This window comes from Anser brachyrhynchus (assembly GCF_964034855.1).
Source record: "Anser brachyrhynchus genome assembly, contig: SCAFFOLD_126, whole genome shotgun sequence".
Classification (NCBI taxonomy): domain Eukaryota; kingdom Metazoa; phylum Chordata; class Aves; order Anseriformes; family Anatidae; genus Anser; species Anser brachyrhynchus.
The window spans coordinates 4,188-22,676 of record NW_027663679.1 but is presented as its reverse complement, the minus strand read 5'-3'; the positions used below and the strand labels follow the sequence as shown (position 1 = coordinate 22,676).

At 51.1% G+C, this 18,489-nt stretch overlaps 1 protein-coding gene and 2 long non-coding RNA genes across 14 annotated transcripts in view; 2 read left to right on the top strand and 1 right to left on the bottom strand.

Moving 5' to 3' along the window:
* Positions 1-5,327, top strand: part of LOC308187049 (uncharacterized protein) — a 35,772-nt gene extending 30,445 nt beyond the window's left edge. For 2 of the 4 annotated variants that reach the window (XM_080609208.1, XM_080609206.1), the window contains 8 exons: positions 568-675; positions 1,307-1,408; positions 1,769-1,876; positions 2,347-2,418; positions 2,508-2,609; positions 2,970-3,077; positions 3,894-4,048; positions 5,067-5,327. In XM_080609208.1, coding sequence (XP_080465334.1) covers positions 568-675; positions 1,307-1,408; positions 1,769-1,876; positions 2,347-2,418; positions 2,508-2,609; positions 2,970-3,077; positions 3,894-4,048; positions 5,067-5,099 — 788 coding nt within the window. In that variant the 3' untranslated portion in view covers positions 5,100-5,327. Of the gene's footprint in view, positions 1-105; positions 208-567; positions 676-1,306; positions 1,409-1,768; positions 1,877-2,346; positions 2,419-2,507; positions 2,610-2,969; positions 3,078-3,893; positions 4,049-5,066 lie in introns of all 4 variants that reach the window. The other 2 variants (XM_080609205.1, XM_080609207.1) reach the window with 2 other exon arrangements.
* LOC308187053 overlaps positions 1-18,489 on the bottom strand; it is a 25,289-nt gene extending 6,800 nt beyond the window's left edge. Inside the window, exons 1-4 of one of the 9 annotated variants that reach the window (XR_013944429.1) lie at positions 17,029-18,489; positions 16,436-16,582; positions 14,187-14,252; positions 7,229-10,889 (exon numbers count right to left, since the gene is read on the bottom strand). This is a non-coding gene — a long non-coding RNA (uncharacterized lncRNA). Of the gene's footprint in view, positions 1-7,228; positions 10,890-14,186; positions 16,583-17,028 lie in introns of those variants that run through there. The other 8 variants (XR_013944430.1, XR_013944432.1, XR_013944433.1 and 5 more) reach the window with 8 other exon arrangements.
* LOC308187055 lies at positions 5,873-7,304 on the top strand. Its single transcript, XR_013944435.1, has 2 exons — positions 5,873-6,985; positions 7,051-7,304. It is a non-coding gene; the product is annotated as an uncharacterized lncRNA (long non-coding RNA).

Genomic DNA, 18,489 nt, shown 5'->3' with positions numbered 1-18,489 from the left:
AGCTGGTATCCCAGGGGTGGGTAGCCATTTCACTGACTTCACAAACTAAGCCCTGCTTCTCCAAATTGCACTGGTGCCAAAGTTAACTTCCTACTTTCTGTTCAGGTCCTCTAAGAGCAAAGGACAATGCTGAAATAAGAAAATCTTCCCCAACATCCCCTGACATCATAGAGGATATCATAAAGGAGTTAGAGGAGGCAGCACCTGGTGGGTATATTTCACTCTGTCCGCCATAAGACTTGGGAAGCTGAGGTTCTAAATCCATGTGTGGACACACCGTAACCTGCACAGCAGGAAGGGATGGATCAGAGCGGAGACACTCAATTTCACACCTAGCAGGCACTGGTGAGCGCCAGAGAAGGCCGAGAGCCTCTGCTGCCGCTTGTGGGTCACGCCGTGTCCCAGGGGCAGCTGCTAGCCCAGCACTACCATAAGTGGTCCGAGCTGTTCCGTGCAAACATTGGTATCCAGCCAGCAGCAAATGGTGTGTGCTTGCAGCTGTGCCCAGAATATGGTTCAAGGAGGAGCAGTTCCTTATAGTCACACTGTCCTGCTTTCTTTCTAAAGGGCTGGTTAGAGAGACTGTGCCGAAGGAGGTGCTTTGGCGAGGAAGCGGTCGCAAGCTGCCACTCCCTGGCAAAATTACAGGGGCAACACAGGCAACTGCCCCACCAGGTAAAGGCTGTTTCTTGGTCATCCGCTGTCACCAACCAGAACCAGCATGCGTGTGCAGGTTCTTGCCCTGGTACCCGCTCTTGCACCTCATGTCAGCAGCCAAACCCAAGAGTGTCAGTAGGCAGCAAGTGTTGCAGAGGAAGGCAGGAGTGGCTCCCTGCGGATGGCTGTCTTCCCCGGGCTGTGACAGCATGTGAGAGCAGTGCAGCTGAGAGACGCTCACAAAGCTCTGTGGCTGTGGCTAGAGAGGGGTCACCTCCCAGCGCACCCAGTTCCCAGGGATTTTGGAACCTTGCTCTTGGGGGAACGAGGCCATGAGAAGCCCATTGAGCAGACGATGGGAAACGGGACCCCTCCTGTGAGCTGAGGCCCAGAGTGATGCCCTGACCCAGTGCAAACAGGGCACTGCCATAGAGCTACTGATGTAGGTGTCGATGTGACAGAAACTTCTCACGGGTCTTTGGTTGCAGAAGTGTCCCCAGGGAGGGCTTTGCCAGACCCTCGGCTGCTTCCTGCGCTGGAGCCCAGCTGGTATCCCAGGGGTGGGAAGTCATTTCACTGACTTCACAAACGAAGCCCTGCTTCTCCAAATTGCACTGGTGCCAAAGTTAACTTCCTACTTTCTCTTCAGGTCCTCTAAGAGTAAAGGATAAAGCTGAAAGAGTAAAACCTTCCCTGAGGTCCTCTCACATCACAGGGAAAATCAGAAAGTACTTCGAGAAGGCAGCACCTGGTGGGTATATTTCACTCTGTCCGCCATAAGACTTGGGAAGCTGAGGTTCTAAATCCATGTGTGGACACACCGTAACCTGCACAGCAGGAAGGGATGGATCAGAGCGGAGACACTCAATTTCACACCTAGCAGGCACTGGTGAGTGCCAGAGAAGGCCGAGAGCCTCTGCTGCCGCTTGTGGGTCACGCCGTGTCCCAGGGGCAGCTGCTAGCCCAGCACTACCATAAGTGGTCCGAGCTGTTCCGTGCAAACATTGGTATCCAGCCAGCAGCAACTGGTGTGTGCTTGCAACTGTGCCCAGAATATGGTTCAAGGAGGAGCAGTTCCTTGTAGTCACACTGTCCTGCTTTCTTTCTAAAGGGATGGTTAGAGAGACTGTGCCGAAGAAGGTGCTTTGGCGAGGAAGCGGTCGCAAGCTGCCACTCTCTGACAAACGAACAGGGGCAACACAGGCAACTGCCCCACCAGGTAAAGGCTGTTTCTTGGTCATCCGCTGTCACCAACCAGAACCAGCATGCGTGTGCAGGTTCTTGCCCTGGTACCCGCTCTTGCAGCTCATGTCAGCAGCCAAACCCAAGAGTGTCAGTAGGCAGCAAGTGTTGCAGAGGAAGGCAGGAGTGGCTCCCTGAGGATGGCTGTCTTCCCCGGGCTGTGACAGCATGTGAGAGCAGTGCAGCGGAGAGACGCTCACAAAGCTCTGTGGCTGTGGCTAGAGAGGGGTCACCTCCCAGCGCACCCAGTTCCCAGGGATTTTGGAACCTTGCTCTTGGGGGAACGAGGCCGTCAGAAGCCCATTGAGCAGATGATGGGAAACGGGACCCCTCCTGTGAGCTGAGGCCCAGAGTGATGCCCTGACCCAGTGCAAACAGGGCACTGCCATAGAGCTACTGATGTAGGTGTTGATGTGACAGAAACTTCTCACGGGTCTTTGGTTGCAGAAGTGTCCCCAGGGAGGGCTTTGCCAGATCCTCGGCTGCTTCCTGCGCTGGAGCCCAGCTGGTATCCCAGGGGTGGGAAGTCATTTCACTGACTTCACAAACGAAGCCCTGCTTCTCCAAATTGCACTGGTGCCAAAGTTAACTTCCTACTTTCTCTTCAGGTCCTCTAAGAGCAAAGGATAAAGCTGAAAGAGTAAAACCTTCCCTGAGGTCCTCTCACATCACAGGGAAAATCAGAAAGTACTTCGAGAAGGCAGCACCTGGTGGGTATATTTCACTCTGTCCGCCATAAGACTTGGGAAGCTGAGGTTCTAAATCCATGTGTGGACACACCGTAACCTGCACAGCAGGAAGGGATGGATCAGAGCGGAGACACTCAATTTCACACCTGGCAGGCACTGGTGAGCGCCAGAGAAGGCCGAGAGCCTCTGCTGCCGCTTGTGGGTCACGCCGTGTCCCAGGGGCAGCTGCTAGCCCAGCACTACCATAAGTGGTCCGAGCTGTTCCGTGCAAACATTGGTATCCAGCCAGCAGCAACTGGTGTGTGCTTGCAGCTGTGCCCAGAATATGGTTCAAGGAGGAGCAGTTCCTTGTAGTCACACTGTCCTGCTTTCTTTCTAAAGGGATGGTTAGAGAGACTGTGCTGACGGAGGTGCTTTGGCGAGGAAGCGGTCGCACGCTGCCGCTCCCTGGCAAAAGAACAGAGCCAGTGAAGTCAACTGCCCCACCAGGTAAAGGCTGTTTCTTGGTCATCCGCTGTCACCAACCAGAACCAGCATGCGTGTGCAGGTTCTTGCCCTGGTACCCGCTCTTGCACCTCATGTCAGCAGCCAAACCCAAGAGTGTCAGTAGGCAGCAAGTGTTGCAGAGGAAGGCAGGAGTGGCTCCCTGAGGATGGCTGTCTTCCCCGGGCTGTGACAGCATGTGAGAGCAGTGCAGCGGAGAGACGCTCACAAAGCTCTGTGGCTGTGGCTAGAGAGGGGTCACCTCCCAGCGCACCCAGTTCCCAGGGATTTTGGAACCTTGCTCTTGGGGGAACGAGGCCGTCAGAAGCCCATTGAGCAGACGATGGGAAACGGGACCCCTCCTGTGAGCTGAGGCCCAGAGTGATGCCCTGACCCAGTGCAGATGGGGCACTGCCTCACTGGCACTCCTGGGCTCCCGAATTTTGTTCAGTTTTGTCCCTAAGGCTCCGAGTGTGCCTCGAGCAGCGAAGGTGGGCAAGCGCCTAAGACCTTTTAGAACTCCAAAGAGCTGGGGGAGCAAACCTGAGACACTGGGCCCTCAGCATTATGGCAGGGAAAACAAAGGATGGAGGGAAAACAAAGCTGAGAGGCAAAAGGGAGGCTCCAGAGTGCCTTGAGTTGCAGTGCCTTTGGCAGATTCCCCAGCTTCTGCTGAACCTCAGGAAGCATTGCGGCCTGAGGATTTTCACTTGCTCAAAGATGCTAACCAAATGAAACAGAACACTTCCTGGCAATGCCAGACCTCCGGTGAGATTACCAGTAGTGCGCAGGACACAGCAATGTCCACAATTGTTCTTGCAGGCGTGGATGGGGAGAACAATGCAAACACTGCAAAGCCCCAAAAATTCCGAAGTTACTACATAAAAGGCGCTGCGGCATTCTTGGTTGCCTTCCTGCTTCTGATAGCTGTGTACTTCATGCTGTGTGCTTGTCACGCGTCGGTGGCAGAAAAACCAGTGAGTTGTTGTTCCCCCGCTCCCTCTCCTCCTCTCCCCCTCCCAAATTCGTTACCGTATCTTTGTTAACATTATTATGTGGCTGCTGCCAGCCAGGAAGCAGTTGTCGTTAGCGTATTGTGAAGTGAGCAGTTAGTTTTTGACCAGACTCTTCTGAAATTTCTGCTGTCCAGTGCTTTAGGTGGCCTCTAATTCCTGGGCATTCTGTTCTGGAGCCCATTTTTCTGTTGCTGGTCTTAGCGAAGCTTGGCCCTTCCGCAGCAAGAGCAGAGCCAGGGACAGCCGTAGGCAAAGCGAGGTCAGGAAGAGAAATGCAGGAGCTGAGAGAGGGTGCCATCAGAGAGAGAAGCGCAGCAGTGCCAGTTCCCCCCCAGCACAAGGCACCCTGTTCTGGGATGCCCTGAATTGCAGGTGTCCGCCTCAGCCAAGGTGTGCCAGCTACTGGGAGCATGGGGATGAGCCCTGCCAGCTGCGGGCATTGCCTTGGAGAGGGGCAGTCGGTGTGTCACAGCCGCACCTGAGCGCTGCCAGCGTGCGTGTCCTCAGCACACACAGAGCTTGTGTGTTTAATTACACATCCCAAAGAGCGGATGGGCAGCACCTCCCCGAACAGGGAGCCGAGGCCGTCACCTTGTTGGGCCAGGGCCAGGGCCGGGCAGGGAGCTGAGTACTGGTCCTTGCAAGGCGCTCTGAAAAAGGGCAGCCGGTGGCTGTTGGGACCCGGTCGTGCTGAGCCCGGCTGTGGACCCCTGTCTCTGCGGGGGCCAGGTCTTCTTGCTGGGACAGCACGTGCAGAGCAGGCAGGTCAGGATGGCTGGCGAGGCGCTGGGGAGGAGACAAGCTGGGGCAGGATGTGGAGGGGAGCAGAGTCCCAGCCGAGGGCACAGGGCACCCTGTTTTCTGCACAGAGCACTGTGTGCCCACAGCTCACGCACAGCCGGGTGCCTGCACCCTGCTGCCTCGCACCCGCCTGGCACCGCAGCCGCAGCACGGCCTCAGCAAGTTCCTGTCTCCGCAGGCGCCTCGCCGCAGCCCAGGCAGCCCAGACTGACACCCGCAGCCGCTCCGTGAGCCCCTACAGGCAGCCTGACCACCGTGGTACGCCTGAGAGCCAGGCCCGACGCCAGCGGCCACCATCAGTGCCTGGAAGAGCGGCCCGCCTGCCACCAGCGGCCAGCCTGCCACCCTCCTCCAAGGGCTGGGGCAGGCCCCCCCGGGGTGCAGCCTGGGGCAATTACTGACCCCCAGGCTGCAGCTTAAATAAATATTGTGAAATATTTATGTTGTGTTATGTTATGTCAGTGACGGCTGAGGTCACTGGGCCTGTTCAGCCTGGAGAAGAGGAGGCTGAGGGGGGACCTCATCACAGTCTACAACTTCCTCGTAAGGGGGTGTCGAGAGGCAGGAGACCTTTTCTCCATTAACACCCCCCCCAGGATATTAAGCCTAACCCTAATTACACCCCTAATTAAGCCTCCCAACCCAAGCCTTTGGGTAGACCTGACCTCCCTTTGGGAGCCTTTACACAGCCCCACACGCAACGGGACTTAATGGCCCGGGAGGGGGCTTAATGGCCCGGGGGGGGGGGGGGGGTGTCCTTAATATCCCCGGGGGGGCTTAAAATCCATGGGGGGGGCTTAAAGGCCCGGGGGGGTCCTTAAAGGCCCGGGGGGGGGGGGGGGCTTAAAATCCATGGGGGGGGCTTAAAGGCCCGGGGGGGGGGGCTTAAAATCCATGGGGGGGGCCTTAATATCCCAGGGGTTCCTTAATATCCCGGGGGGGGCTTAATGGCCCGGGGGGGGTCCTTAATATCCCGGGGGGGGCCTTAATGGCCCGGGGTGTCCTTAATATCCCGGGGGGGGGGGGAGGGGGGCTTAATGCCCGGGGGGGGTCCTTAATATGCTTGGGGGGGTCTCACGGAGGGTCCTTAATGGCTTGGGGGGGGGGTCCTTAATATGCCCGGAGGGGGTCCTTAATTTATTGGGGGGGAGGGGAAGGTGTGTGTGGGGGTGTTCTCTCTCTCCAGACCCTAACCCTAATTAAGGCCCCCCCCATAGCCACTAAGACCCCCCCCCGTGGGAATAGAAATGTTGTTTTTGCAGTGTTACATGGTACAGAAGGAAGGAATGGGGTATTGGGATGTGCTTACCGCGATAAGAAAGCTCAGCAGGTGACCTCCTAAAATGCAGACACCCAGCCTCCTTAGAGCGATCAGGTGGAAATCGCTGTGTTAAGTCAAGGCAGACAAGGGGAGAAAACATTGCCATCCCAAAAACAGGCCGGCAACTGAAGGCCAGGCATTGTCTGGGAAGCATCAGACAGATTGTGAGCCTGGATTACCCACTCAGTGGGGAAACTGGGGAGGGTCCTGTCATCAAAAAGTATATAAACTGGGTTTTGGAACTATGGGTGCGCTCTCCTGCTTGTGGGGCGCCCGCCACTGCGATCGCGAATAAATTCCTGCTTCGCTGAGCTCCTCGCCTGAGCCCAAGTTGTTGGCTACGGAGCGTTTCTCACAATTTGGGGCTCGTCCGGGAGCCAGTCGCCTACCGGGGAGCCCCACCGCCGCAGCAGCAGGAAGGCATGCCCCACTGATCTCAGGGTCCTGTGCAGCGACGGCGGCTCTGCGGAGAGCTGCCAGAGGGCCCGAGGCTGATGAAAGAGGCAGGATCCGTGAAGGAGTGGGGAAAAGGAAGAAGGTAGACACTCAGGGTTTTAAGAATTGATCCGGTAACTCTGTGCACAGACCAAGGTAAGAAATATTAAGTATTGCTTTGGGGGTCGGGTGAGACTCTGTGTGATGTGTGCTTGAGACGTACTTTTGTACGAAGCGAGTGTGGGGTCCTGATCTGCGGTGCCGCAGCTCCGCGAGGGGCGCAGGCAGAGACGGACGAAGCGTGAGATAAGGGAGAGAAAGGAAGAGTCTCGGGAAATGTGGTGTGCGGTAAGCCTTGCACGGGGAAGTGCTCGGAAGTACACCAGGGAATCTGGTAAACTCATAGGTGTGCGGTAGCCCTTGCACGGGGAAGTGCTTGGCAGTACACCCCCATTTTCCAGAATAGGAAAAATGGGAAATATGAGTTCCAGGGGACAGGGAGATATCCCTGGGGGAGTGCCTACCGAAAGTTCTTCCTGAAGAATTATAAGAAATTGGAAAAATAATCTCAAAATTGGAGGAGATGGTAAAAAAAAAAAAAAAAAAAAAAGGTTAAATATTGTGTATTAGTCTGGACAAAAGAACCGATTAAGGAAACAGCAGTATTTTGGCCAAAATACGGGCCTGATGAAAATTCAGGCTTGAAATTTATGTGTAAACTATAAGATTCCTTTTTTTTTTTTGGAGGAGGAGCCAAGTTATGCTCCCTATAATCCTAATATTGCACCGGTGGCAGCAGCAGTCGCTCCAGGAAAGGAGACAGGGACTGCAATTAACACTGTCCCTAGAGAAGAGCGTACTCTAGGCTCTGGCAAGAATTAGAACAAGGCAGAAGAGGTACTGAGAATTTTGCCTTCCCTGATACTAACAGCACTAACACTAACTGTGTATCCTCTTAAGTGAACTTCCCCCCCTCCTTACCAGCAGAGAGGTTAGGAGTTTCCTAGGACCTAACTTATACTCTTGGGGAGGGGGAATTACGTATATAAATATGTTGTTTACAGGGAAAGAAATGGGAATGGTCAGGAGGAGAGCTGCTATACAAAAATGGGAAAGAACTCATCCTCCAGGACCAGGGGTAATACCGGCAGGGCAGAAATACCCACTTGCCGATCCTGGCTGGAAGAATAATAGTGTGCAACACAGAAATCATACGAGAGACTTGGGGTCAGAATGAGAAAGTACTTGGGGATGAATCCTGAGGACCCGGTATCCCAAGGGCTCTTGAAAGCTCATTTTGTGATTGAAGCCTGGCAAGATGCACAGAAAATGCTCCAGAAGGTGGGGGGGATGTAGTGACCAGTCACTGGGGGGCCCTCCTGCGGGAGGCCCTGAACGTGTGTGTCAAGAGGGGAGATGAGAAGGAAAGCAGAGGGTGAAACTAATGGTACTGACAGCGTAGCAGGTAGTCAGGCAGAGGGTTGGAGAAAGAGGAAGAAAATCTTCAGGGGGAGTCAGGGCCAGGATGGAAAAGAGAGGAAGAGAGATGAAGGAATGGCAGGCAAGGAAAGCTACCCGTGTTGTGGCCTGAATCTTAGCAGGGACAGGCTTTGATGGGATGTTTTAAGTGTGGGCAGGCTGGCCACTTCAGGTAGGAATATCCGGAGTGGAAGAAGGAAGGTATGGAATTAAGTTGGCTAATGACTGAGACTTTGGTGAAAGTACAGGCTGGAGAAAGACAAGAAGCGTTAAAAAGGGTTATGGAAGGTGTTAAAGGTGTGGTATGTAATGTTTGACAGAGCTGTTTTTTGAATGAGTTGGGAAAGTTGAACGAGCAGGGAAAGAGGGTGTAGGCACTATCTAAGTAACAGTCTAGAGGTTTTGGTATATTTGCTGTGGTGTTTGGTCAGTTTCCCGAGTATCGAGAAGGGGGGGACGGGGGGGGCAGCCTGCTCCACCAGGGGCCTCTCCACAGGCCGCAGGGGGCTTCGGCTCCGGCGCCTGGAGCGCCTCCACCCCCTCCGTCTGTGCTGACTTTGGTGTCTGCGGGGAGGTTTCTCGCTCCTCGCTCTCCCAGCTGCTGTTGAGCAGCAGGTTTTTGTTTGTTTGTTCGTTTTCGTGGATGTGCTCTCACAGAGGCACGGACTGTGTTGCTCATGGCTTGGCTCTGGGCAGCGGTGGGCCCCTCTGGGGCCGGGTGAAATTGTCCCTTATCTGCCACGGGGTGGTTTCTGGATTCTCCTCGTGGGGGCTGCCACTGCAGCCCCCTCCCGAACCTCGCCATCAAACACAATACACAGGGGCAGCTAGGTCATTGCTGGCCTGTAAAGTATCAGGGATTAAATTAACTAATGAAACCCTAACGAGTGATGGGGGTAGAAGGGGCTGGGGTAACAGTGCCACCTTTGGGGGGTACCAAGCTGAGACTAGGGGATAAAATGATCTCTGGGCAATTATTGTATGTACCCAAGGCAGGGACTAACTTGTTGGGAAGGGATTTGATGATGAAATTGGGCATTCAAATAGTAAATTGGTAGACTGGAATAACAGTGGTATTAATGGAGTGCTCTCGGGCCCTGAGAGCAAAGATATCTTCACCTCTGACTGGAAAGACTCTGAAGCGGGGACGGAAGCAACAATACATATGGAATTTTTACCTCAGGGGTTTACAGGGCCACCGACTAATTTGGGCAAAGTTCTAGAACAGATTTTGGAGCAATTCCAACCTCCCAAGGAGGAATTTCTGTTACAAAACGTGTATGATCGTTTATTGTCAGGACAGGAGAAAACAGTTGTGAAGGAAGCTACTAACAAGCTATTCAACTTTCTGGGAAAGCAGGGCTTGGGAGCATTGAAAAATAAATTACAATACGTAGAAAGAGAAGTCAGGTATTTAAGGCATCTAATGTCTGAGGGAAAACTGAGAATAAATCCAGAGAGGATTCAGGGAATTGTTGAAAACTAAGAAAGAACTAAAAAGTTTTTAAGAGAGATTTCTTTAAGGAATCGGGAGCCACGAAGCCTGAGGGAAAATGGATACTCCCTGATGGGAGAGAAATGCTGAATAAAGCACCAATGAGGCAAATATGATGTTTTACATCAAGAGAGTCATTGGGAGATGCAAGCAATGTGTGATTGATGTTGTGCTAAGAAAGTATGTCTGTGTAGGAATATACACTTTAGTGAAGCAAATATGCAGAGGATGTACCATATGTCAAAAGGCAAATAAAAAGGTCATTTGTAACTGACCTAGAGGGGGACGGGAGCCAGGGATTCGACCTTTCCAAAGTATACAGGTAGACTTTACTGAGTTACCTAAAGGAGGGAGATTTAAGTACTTGTTTGTCCTAATTGGCCACGTGACTGGATGGGTGTAAGCTTTCCCCTCTGTATCTGCCCCTGCAAACACGGTGGCTAAGGTATCACCGGAGCAAACAGTCCCTAGATATGGGATAGCTGAAAACATTGATTCAGACCAAGGAAATAATTTCACTTCACAAGTACTGCAAGGGTTAATGCAGGCCTTAGAGATTGAGTGGGCTTTTCACACCCCCTGGCACCCCTCCTCTTCTGGGAAGGCAAAGCGAATGAACCAGACATTAAAGAAGCAATTAACTAAATTAGCGTTAAAAACCCAACTTCCTTGGGTAAAATGTTTACTTTTAGCACTCCTACAGGTTCAAACAGCACCAAGAAACATATAGGAATTTCACCGTATGAGATGCTGTTCGGATTACCCTATCTGGGCAGAAGGGATGAGATACCACAATTCGAAACAAGAGAGTTTTCTTAAGAACTGTGTTCTGGGGTTGTCCTCTTCTTTGTCATTTCTCAGGACCCGTGGGAAATTGGGTCCTGATTCGGACCTGGAAAGGATCAACTCCGGCCCGAATGGGAAGGACACTTCCAAGTACTACTAACCACTGAAACAGCCATAGGAACTGCAGAAAAAGGTTGGACTCACTATACTCAAGTGAAGGCATCCATCGACCCTAGTACCTGGGAAGCTGTTCCTACAGAAGACTTGTTGGAAGCTGAAATCGAAGAGAAAAATCTCGTAGTGGACTCTGAGCGGGATAAGAGCTTGCGATTGTAAACTAACCTTTTATTTTCACAGGTAACTAATGAGCGTGACTTGTGATTGAGAGAAAGGACTGGCCTATAGTGAATTGAAGTGTTCCCAAGGGGGGGTTGTTATGGTAGTAGTGTATATCTTATTCTTTGTATTGATAATTATTTGGAAACCTAAGGTTTAAAAATAATGACAGGGAAAAATCAATTATTAATTTTGTTTTTAGTGATTGTAGGCCTCAGAGAAAGCCTTGGTCGTCAATTGGCAACTTGGAAAAGGCATGACCAGATAATAGTAAGACGGGATACCCCATAAAAATATGGGTGAATGTGACAGAGGGTTATGTACCGCAATCTGTCATGTTTGATGCTTGTGAGGTGTTAGCTTGTGGAGATTTAAATGCCCAAGGACAATTGAGCAGAGAGAACAAATAACTGGTAGAGACCCAACAGCCAGATTGAGAATAGCTGTATGGAAACGATCCTCTATCGCCATCAGAGAAAGGGAGAAACTCAAGGAGAAAACAGGAGAGAAAACAGGAGGCCCTCTTTGAAATGCGGCAGTTCAAACATTTGAGATTGAAACAGGGTATGGGGATGTGAATGCCTGGATAGAATGGGTCAAATCTGCTGTCCAGAGTCTCAACCACAGCGATTGCTATGCTTGTGCCTCGGGACGACCGATAGCCCGGATGGTGCCCTGCCCATTGGGGTGGACCGAGGACTCCCGAGGGATGCGATGTACGATTGCATTGTACCCAGAAAAGCCTGCCTGGGGAAATGAGGCCTGTAAGTCTCTCTTTGCTATTCCCTTCCTCGCACGATAGCAATATCAGGGCTCCCCCTGCATTCTCCACAGCTATAGGTAACCATACAGCTTGCCTCTCACGGCAGGGTGTGAGTGCTACCAGCATCTGGGAGAATTTGCCTTGTGCACGAGGACCTTGAATGCTACCGAGGACTTGATGGGAAACTGCTCCAGACTTGAGATCCCCAGGGCAGATCTCTGGTGGTACTGCGGAGGGAAGATCTTACGGTCCACCCTACCATCTAACTGGGGAGGCACTTGTGCACTTGTTCAATTAGCTGTACCCTTCACCCTGGCATTTGAAAGAGAAACATCACAAATACCCAGAAGAAGTAAAAGAGGCTTTGGAATATCATTTGATGATAGAGTATACATAGATTCTATTGGGGTGCCTAGAGGAGTTCCTGATGAACATAAAGCCAGGAATCAAATTGCTGCAGGGTTTGAGTCACTGTTCTGGTGGGTAACAATTAATAAAAATGTGGATTGGATTCATTATATCTATTATAATCAGCAGAGATTCATAAACTATACAAGAGATGCGATAAGAGGAATCGCTGAACGACTAGATGCCACCAGCAAAATGGCTTGGGAAAACAGAATAGCATTAGGTATGATGCTTGCGGAGAAAGGTGGTGTGTGCGTGATGCTGGGCAGCCGTTGTGGTACTTTTATCCCTAACAATGCTGCCCCGGATGGCACAGGAACTAGAGCATTGCAAGGGCTTACCACCCTTGCCAGTGAATTGGCAGAAAACTCAGGAGCAGACCCTTCCATCACAGGATGGTTGGAATCTTGGTTTGGTAAATGGAAAGGGATGGTAGTGTCCGTATTTACGTCCTTGATTGTCGTAGCAGGAGTTTTGACAGCCGTTGGTTGTTGCACTATCCCCTGTGTAAGGGGACTTGTCCAGCGGTTTACTGAAACTGCACTTTCGAAACAAATGACCGTGGATCCACCACCCTACTCAGATAAGATGATGATATTAGAGGAAATGGAAAGCAAAGACAGTGAAGAAGAGGAAGACATCTACCAAATTACACCTTAGAGAAAAAAATTTTGCAAAAATCAACAAATTATAAAAAGAGAAAAGGGGGGAGTTGTGGGAATGGAAATGTTTTTGCAGTGTTACATTGTACAGAAGGAAGGAATGGGGTATTGAGATGTGCTTACAGTGATAAGAAAGCTCAGCAGGTGACCTCCTAAAATGCAGACAACCAGACTCCTTAGAGCAATCAGGTGAAAATCACTGTGTTAAGTCAAGCCAGATAAGGGGAGAAAACATTACCATCTCAAAAACAGGCCGGCAACTGAAGGCCAGGCATTGTCTGGGAAGCATCAGACAGATTGTGAACCTGGATTACCCACTCCAGTGGGGAAACTGGGGACGGTCCTGTCATCAAAAAGTATATAAACTGGGTTTTGGAACCAGCAGGCGCTCTCCTGCTTGTGGGGCGCCCGCCACTGCAATCGCGAATAAATTCCTGCTTCGCTGAGCTCCTCGCCTGAGCCCAAATTATTGGCTACGGAGCGTTTCTCACAGGAGGGAAATTGAATATAAGACCTTTCAAAGTAACTGTAAAAAACCCAGAAAGACTGATTAGGATAAAACAATACCCTCTTTCAGAAGAAGGAAGGAGGGGGCTGAAACCCGGGATCCAAAGATTATTGCAGCAAGGGCTGTTGGAGCCTTGTATGTCTCCTTTTAGCACTCCTATCTTACCAGTAAAAAAGAAAGACGGTAAATACAGGCTAGTACAGGATTTAAGGGAAATTAATAAAAGAACTGTTGCCAGGTTCCCTGTGGTGGCAAACGCGCACACCCTGTTGAGCCACCTACATCCGGACGATCGATGGTAGCATCAGCCTGCTGAATTTTTTGGGGTCACGGGGATTAAAAGCGTCTAAGTCAAAATTGCAGTTTGCAGAAGAGAGAGTGAAATATTTGGGTCATTTGTTAAATAAAGGGACAAAAGGATTGGATCCTGAAGGGGTTAAAGGAATTCTAGGGATAAAAGCCCCAGCTACTAAAAGGCAGGTACGGCAGTTGTTAGGGCTGACCGGATAGTGTAGACAATGGATAGAAGATTACAGTGGAAAGGTTAAATTTTTATATAACAAGCGGAATAAGGATGGATTGCTCAAATGGGCAAAAGAAGATGAGGAGCAATTAGAAAAATTAAAGGAAGAGCTTGTGCATCCGCCAGTTTTAAGCTTCCCAGAGCTAAAGAAACCATTCTTCTTGTTCGTCAATAGTACAGAGGGAACTGCTTACGGCGTGCTTGCCCAAGAGCGGGCAGGCAGTAAAAAACCCGTGGCCTATTTGTCTAAATTATTGGACCCCGTTAGTAGGGGTTGGCCCAGCTGCTTGCAGGTAGCGGTGGCAGCTGCCCTATTAGCGGAGGAAGCTCAAAAGATTGCATTTGGGGGAGAAATCAGAGTTATATCCCCCCACAATATACGTGGGGTGTTGCAACAGAAAGCTGAAAAATGGATTGCAGATGCAAGGCTGCTAAAATATGAGGGAATTTTAACATCTTCACCCCGATTAACACTAGGAACAACCTCAGTACAGAACCCTGCCCAATTCCTTTATGGGGAACCGAGCGAGCAGCCTGACCGTAACTGCCTTAGAAATACAGAAGAGCAGGTAAAATCGAGACCTGATTTGGAAGAGGTGGAGTTACCCTCAGGGGAGCAGATATATGTAGACGGGTCCTCGAGGGTAGCTGAAGGGAAAAGAAAATCGGGATACGCATCGGTTAATGGGAAGACATTCGAGGTAATAGAATCAGGCCCTCTGGGCCCGAGCTGGTCAGCACAGGCCTGCGAGCTACATGCAGTGCTAAGAGCCCTGAAATTGCTGAAAGATAAAAGCGGAACAATATACGCGGATTCTAAATATGCATGTGGAATAATCCACACCTTTGGAAAAATATGGGAGGAAAGGGGACTAATTAATTCTCAAGGGAAAGGGCTGGTTCACGAGGAGCTAATTACCCAAGTGCTACAAGCCGTAAGGGAACCACAAAACATCGCCGTGGTACACGTCAAGGGGCATCGGAAGGGAACAAGCCCTCAGATTGGGGGAAACAGTTTGGCAGGCCGGGAGGCCAAACGGGCAGCACGCCTGTGTGTGTGAGAGGCGACAAAAAGGGCTGACTGCCCGAGCTGTGCAAAGGGGGAGGATTCGAAGAAATTTCCATGCTATGATTGCTGGAGTGAATGGGGAGTGGATGGGATTGAATGCGATTGCTCTGAGGGAGAGAGCCCGCCTCATAAAAACTGCTACTCCCTGGCGTCGGATGGACCCGTTCCCCTCCCCCTGCTCTGTTTCACTATTACAGAAGAAGACAAGATGACACAAATGGGGGTTCAAAAAAAAAAAACGATAAAGGGAGACGGGTGCTGCCCGACGGACGGGCAGCGTTACCAAAATCAGTAGCTGTGAGGGTGCTACGGAGATTTCACGAACAGACGCACTGGGGCACTCAGGCGTTGGTGGATCGATTTGCCACAGATTATATGTGTATAGGGATTTATAATATAGCAAAGAGGATCGTAAATGATCGCATAACTTGTCGGAGGGTAAATGCTCAACACATGAGAAAAAGGGTCCCGGGAGGAGGACGAGAATTGGCACATCGGCCTTTTGCAAAGATTCAATTGGACTTTACTGAACTTCCAAAAACGGGGCGATACAGATACTTGTTGGTTATTGTAGGCCACCTCACAAACTTTGTTGAAGCATTCCCTACGGCAAGGGCCACAGCTCAAACCGTGGTAAAGATATTATTAGAAAGCATCATTCCCAGATACGGGGCAATAGAAACAATTGATTCTGATCGGGGACCACACTTTGTGTCAAAAGTATCCCGTGATACCATGAAAGCTTTAGGAATTAAATGGGGATATCACACTCCCTGGCATCCTCGGAGTTCGGGAAAGGTAGAACGAATGAATGGAGAAATTAAAAAACAACTTACTAAGCTCATGTTAGAAACAAAGACTCCTTGGATAAAATGCTTGCCGTTAGCCTTGTTAAACATACGTACTAAACCCAGGGCCGCCCTGGGAATCTCACCCTTTGAAATGCTATATGGCATGCCTTACGATTGAGAGGTACCTCTTGATCAGCCTCGTTGACGAGATGATAAAATCAGGCCCTATCTAATACAGCTAATGAACCGGAGAAGGGAATTACAGAGGAAGGGCTTAATCGCACAGCGCCCGCCGTTGGACCTGGCACTACATAGCATACAGCCAGGTGGTAAAGTTTTGGTCAAAACACGGGAGGAAGTTTCACTGCCACCACAACGGGAAGGTCCCTATGTTGTTCTGCTCACTGCACAAACTGCCGTTCGAACCGCGGAAAAGGGATGGACGCACGCCAGTTGTATTAAAGGAACCATCCGTGACAAATATTTAGCGGTCCAATTTGGACCTAAGGGCTGTGTAAACCACAGGGTAACAAGGTGGACACGTGGGGTTCCCCTCGTTAGGGGAAACTGCACGTTTCTATGGATAAACGTAACTAACCCTACGGATCAGGGATGGATTTTTGGAAAAACTTGGGGAATACGATATTATGAGCACGGAAGCGCCAGAGGAGGATTTATTCTAATTAAGAAAAATACTTACTCGAACGAAACTAGTCCCTACAAATGTAGCTGGCGACAGGAGATTGGGATAACACTAACTCAGGTCCCGGGAAAAGGTAGATGTGTGGGGACAGTCCCAAATGGGAAGAGAAATGTATGTAACATTACTGAAAATGGGCATCAGTCACATAACTGGTTAATTCCTGCGAAGAACACCAGATGGGTATGTTCGTCTTTGGGGACAACACCATGTCTACCCTTAAAATTGCTCAACTCTTCACATGATTTCTGTGTACAGGTAGTAATCATACCTGGGATTCTTCACCATTCTGAGGAGTATAGGTACGTTCAACGTGCTATGGCAAAAAACCGCTTCAGGAAGAGAGAGCCTATTACGGCTGTCACTTTAGCCACTGCTGATTCTGGGGGCTGCAGGAGCCGGAACTGGAATTACCTCTCTGGTAAAACAAAGCCAAGAATTTACCTCGTTACGCATTGCTGTAGATGAGGATTTGGCCCGTATCGAGCAATCTATATCAGCTTTAGAGAAATCTGTGCGATCCTTATCTGAAGTAGTACTACAAAATCGTAGGGGATTAGATCTGATTTTTCTACAAGGAGGACTGTGTGCAGCCCTACGAGAGGAGCGTTGTGTATATGCTGATCATCCTGGAGTGGTAAGGGACACAATGACTAAATTGAGAGAAGGGCTAGAAAACGAAAAAGGGACAATGAAGCCCACCAGAGTTGGTAGGAATCCTGGTTTAATTACTCACCTTGGCTCACTGCACTGCCATCAGCTATAGCAGGACCTTTGTTGCTGCTCATAATTACACTAACTTTTGGACCATGTATATTCAACCGAATAATCGCGATTGTAAAAAACCGATTAGAGGCAGCTCACCTTATGCTTGTGCGTGCGAAATATGAATCTCTTGAACAGGAGGAGGACGACGCAGAAACTTTAACATTGAGCAAACAAGTGCTTCAGAAATTCATCAATGAACAAAATACGTTAGAAAAAGAAAAAGGAGGGACTGCGATAAATTAGCGGGTGTTTGTTCCTTGTCTGTAAAAGGAATTCAGAGAATCTGCTGAGAAGATAAGGTTTTGCAATTTACGACCTCGTTAAGGGGAAGGCTAAGCGAGTAGATAGCGGGGGGGGGGGGGGGGGGGGGGGGGGGTGTCGGATAAACGTCCTTGGTGAAAAAGACTCTGTGAAATACTGTTTGCCGCTTTTGCTTTTGCTACCCTTGAACACAGAACGAACTGCGCAGCTTCAGAAGGTTCAGCAAGCCCTGACCAGCCGAAACTTGGATGCTGACAAACGGAACTTGGATGCTGACAAGCCGAACTTGGCTGCTATAAAACGGCGACACTGAAAAGGGAAAGTTGCGTGCCGTGGTGGAGCGGAGACTCCCCAGCCGCCCAGCGCTGTTTCGCTTGTGCCTGCTTACTTCATTAATAAACTACCTTCGACAGACCAGAAAGTTGCGTGGTCTCGCTTCTAACAGGGGGGGACTGGGAGGGAACTGGGAGAGACCAGAAGAGACTGGGGAGCAACTGGGAGCACTGGGAGGGACTGGGGGGAGGCTGGGAGGACAACTGGGAGGGTAATGGGGGGGACTGGGAAGACTGGGAGGGCAATGGGAGAAGATGGGGGGGACTGGGGGGATACTTCGGGAAGTGGAAGGTACTGGGAGCACTGGGGAGACTGGGGGGGGTACTGGGAGATACTGGGGGTACTGGGGAGGCAATGAGAGGTCAACGGGGGGAACTGGAAGGGGCACTGGGGATACTGGGCGGTACTGGGAGGACTGGGGGGACACTGGGAGATACTTGGAGCTACTGGGGGAATTGAAGGATGCTTGGAGGGTACTGGAGGGATACTGGGAGGGGACTGGGGATACTGGGATGGGCGATGGGGCGAACTGGGAGAGGACTGGGAGGTACTGGGAGGGACTGGGGGGGCACTGGGTATACTGGGAGGTACTGGGAAGGACTAGGGAGATACTGGAGAAATACAGGGAGGGACTGGGGGGAGACTGGGGGAACTGGGGGGGGACTGGGAGATACTGGGGGCATACTGGGGGGTACTGGGAGGAACTGGGCGGGCACTGGGGATACTGGGAGGAACTGGGCGGGCACTGGGCGGGCACTGGGGATACTGGGAGGTGCTGGGAGGGCACTGGGGGATACCGAGGGGGGCACCAGGGGCTTACTGGGGGCTCACTGGTGTTACTGGGAGCACTGGGACGGACCGGAAGTGCCCCTCCCCCTCCCCCCCGCCCCCCCGCAGGAAGCCCCGGAGCGGTGGGGGAGGGGTCCCGGACCCCCCCCTCCCCCCCCCGCCCCTCCCCCACTC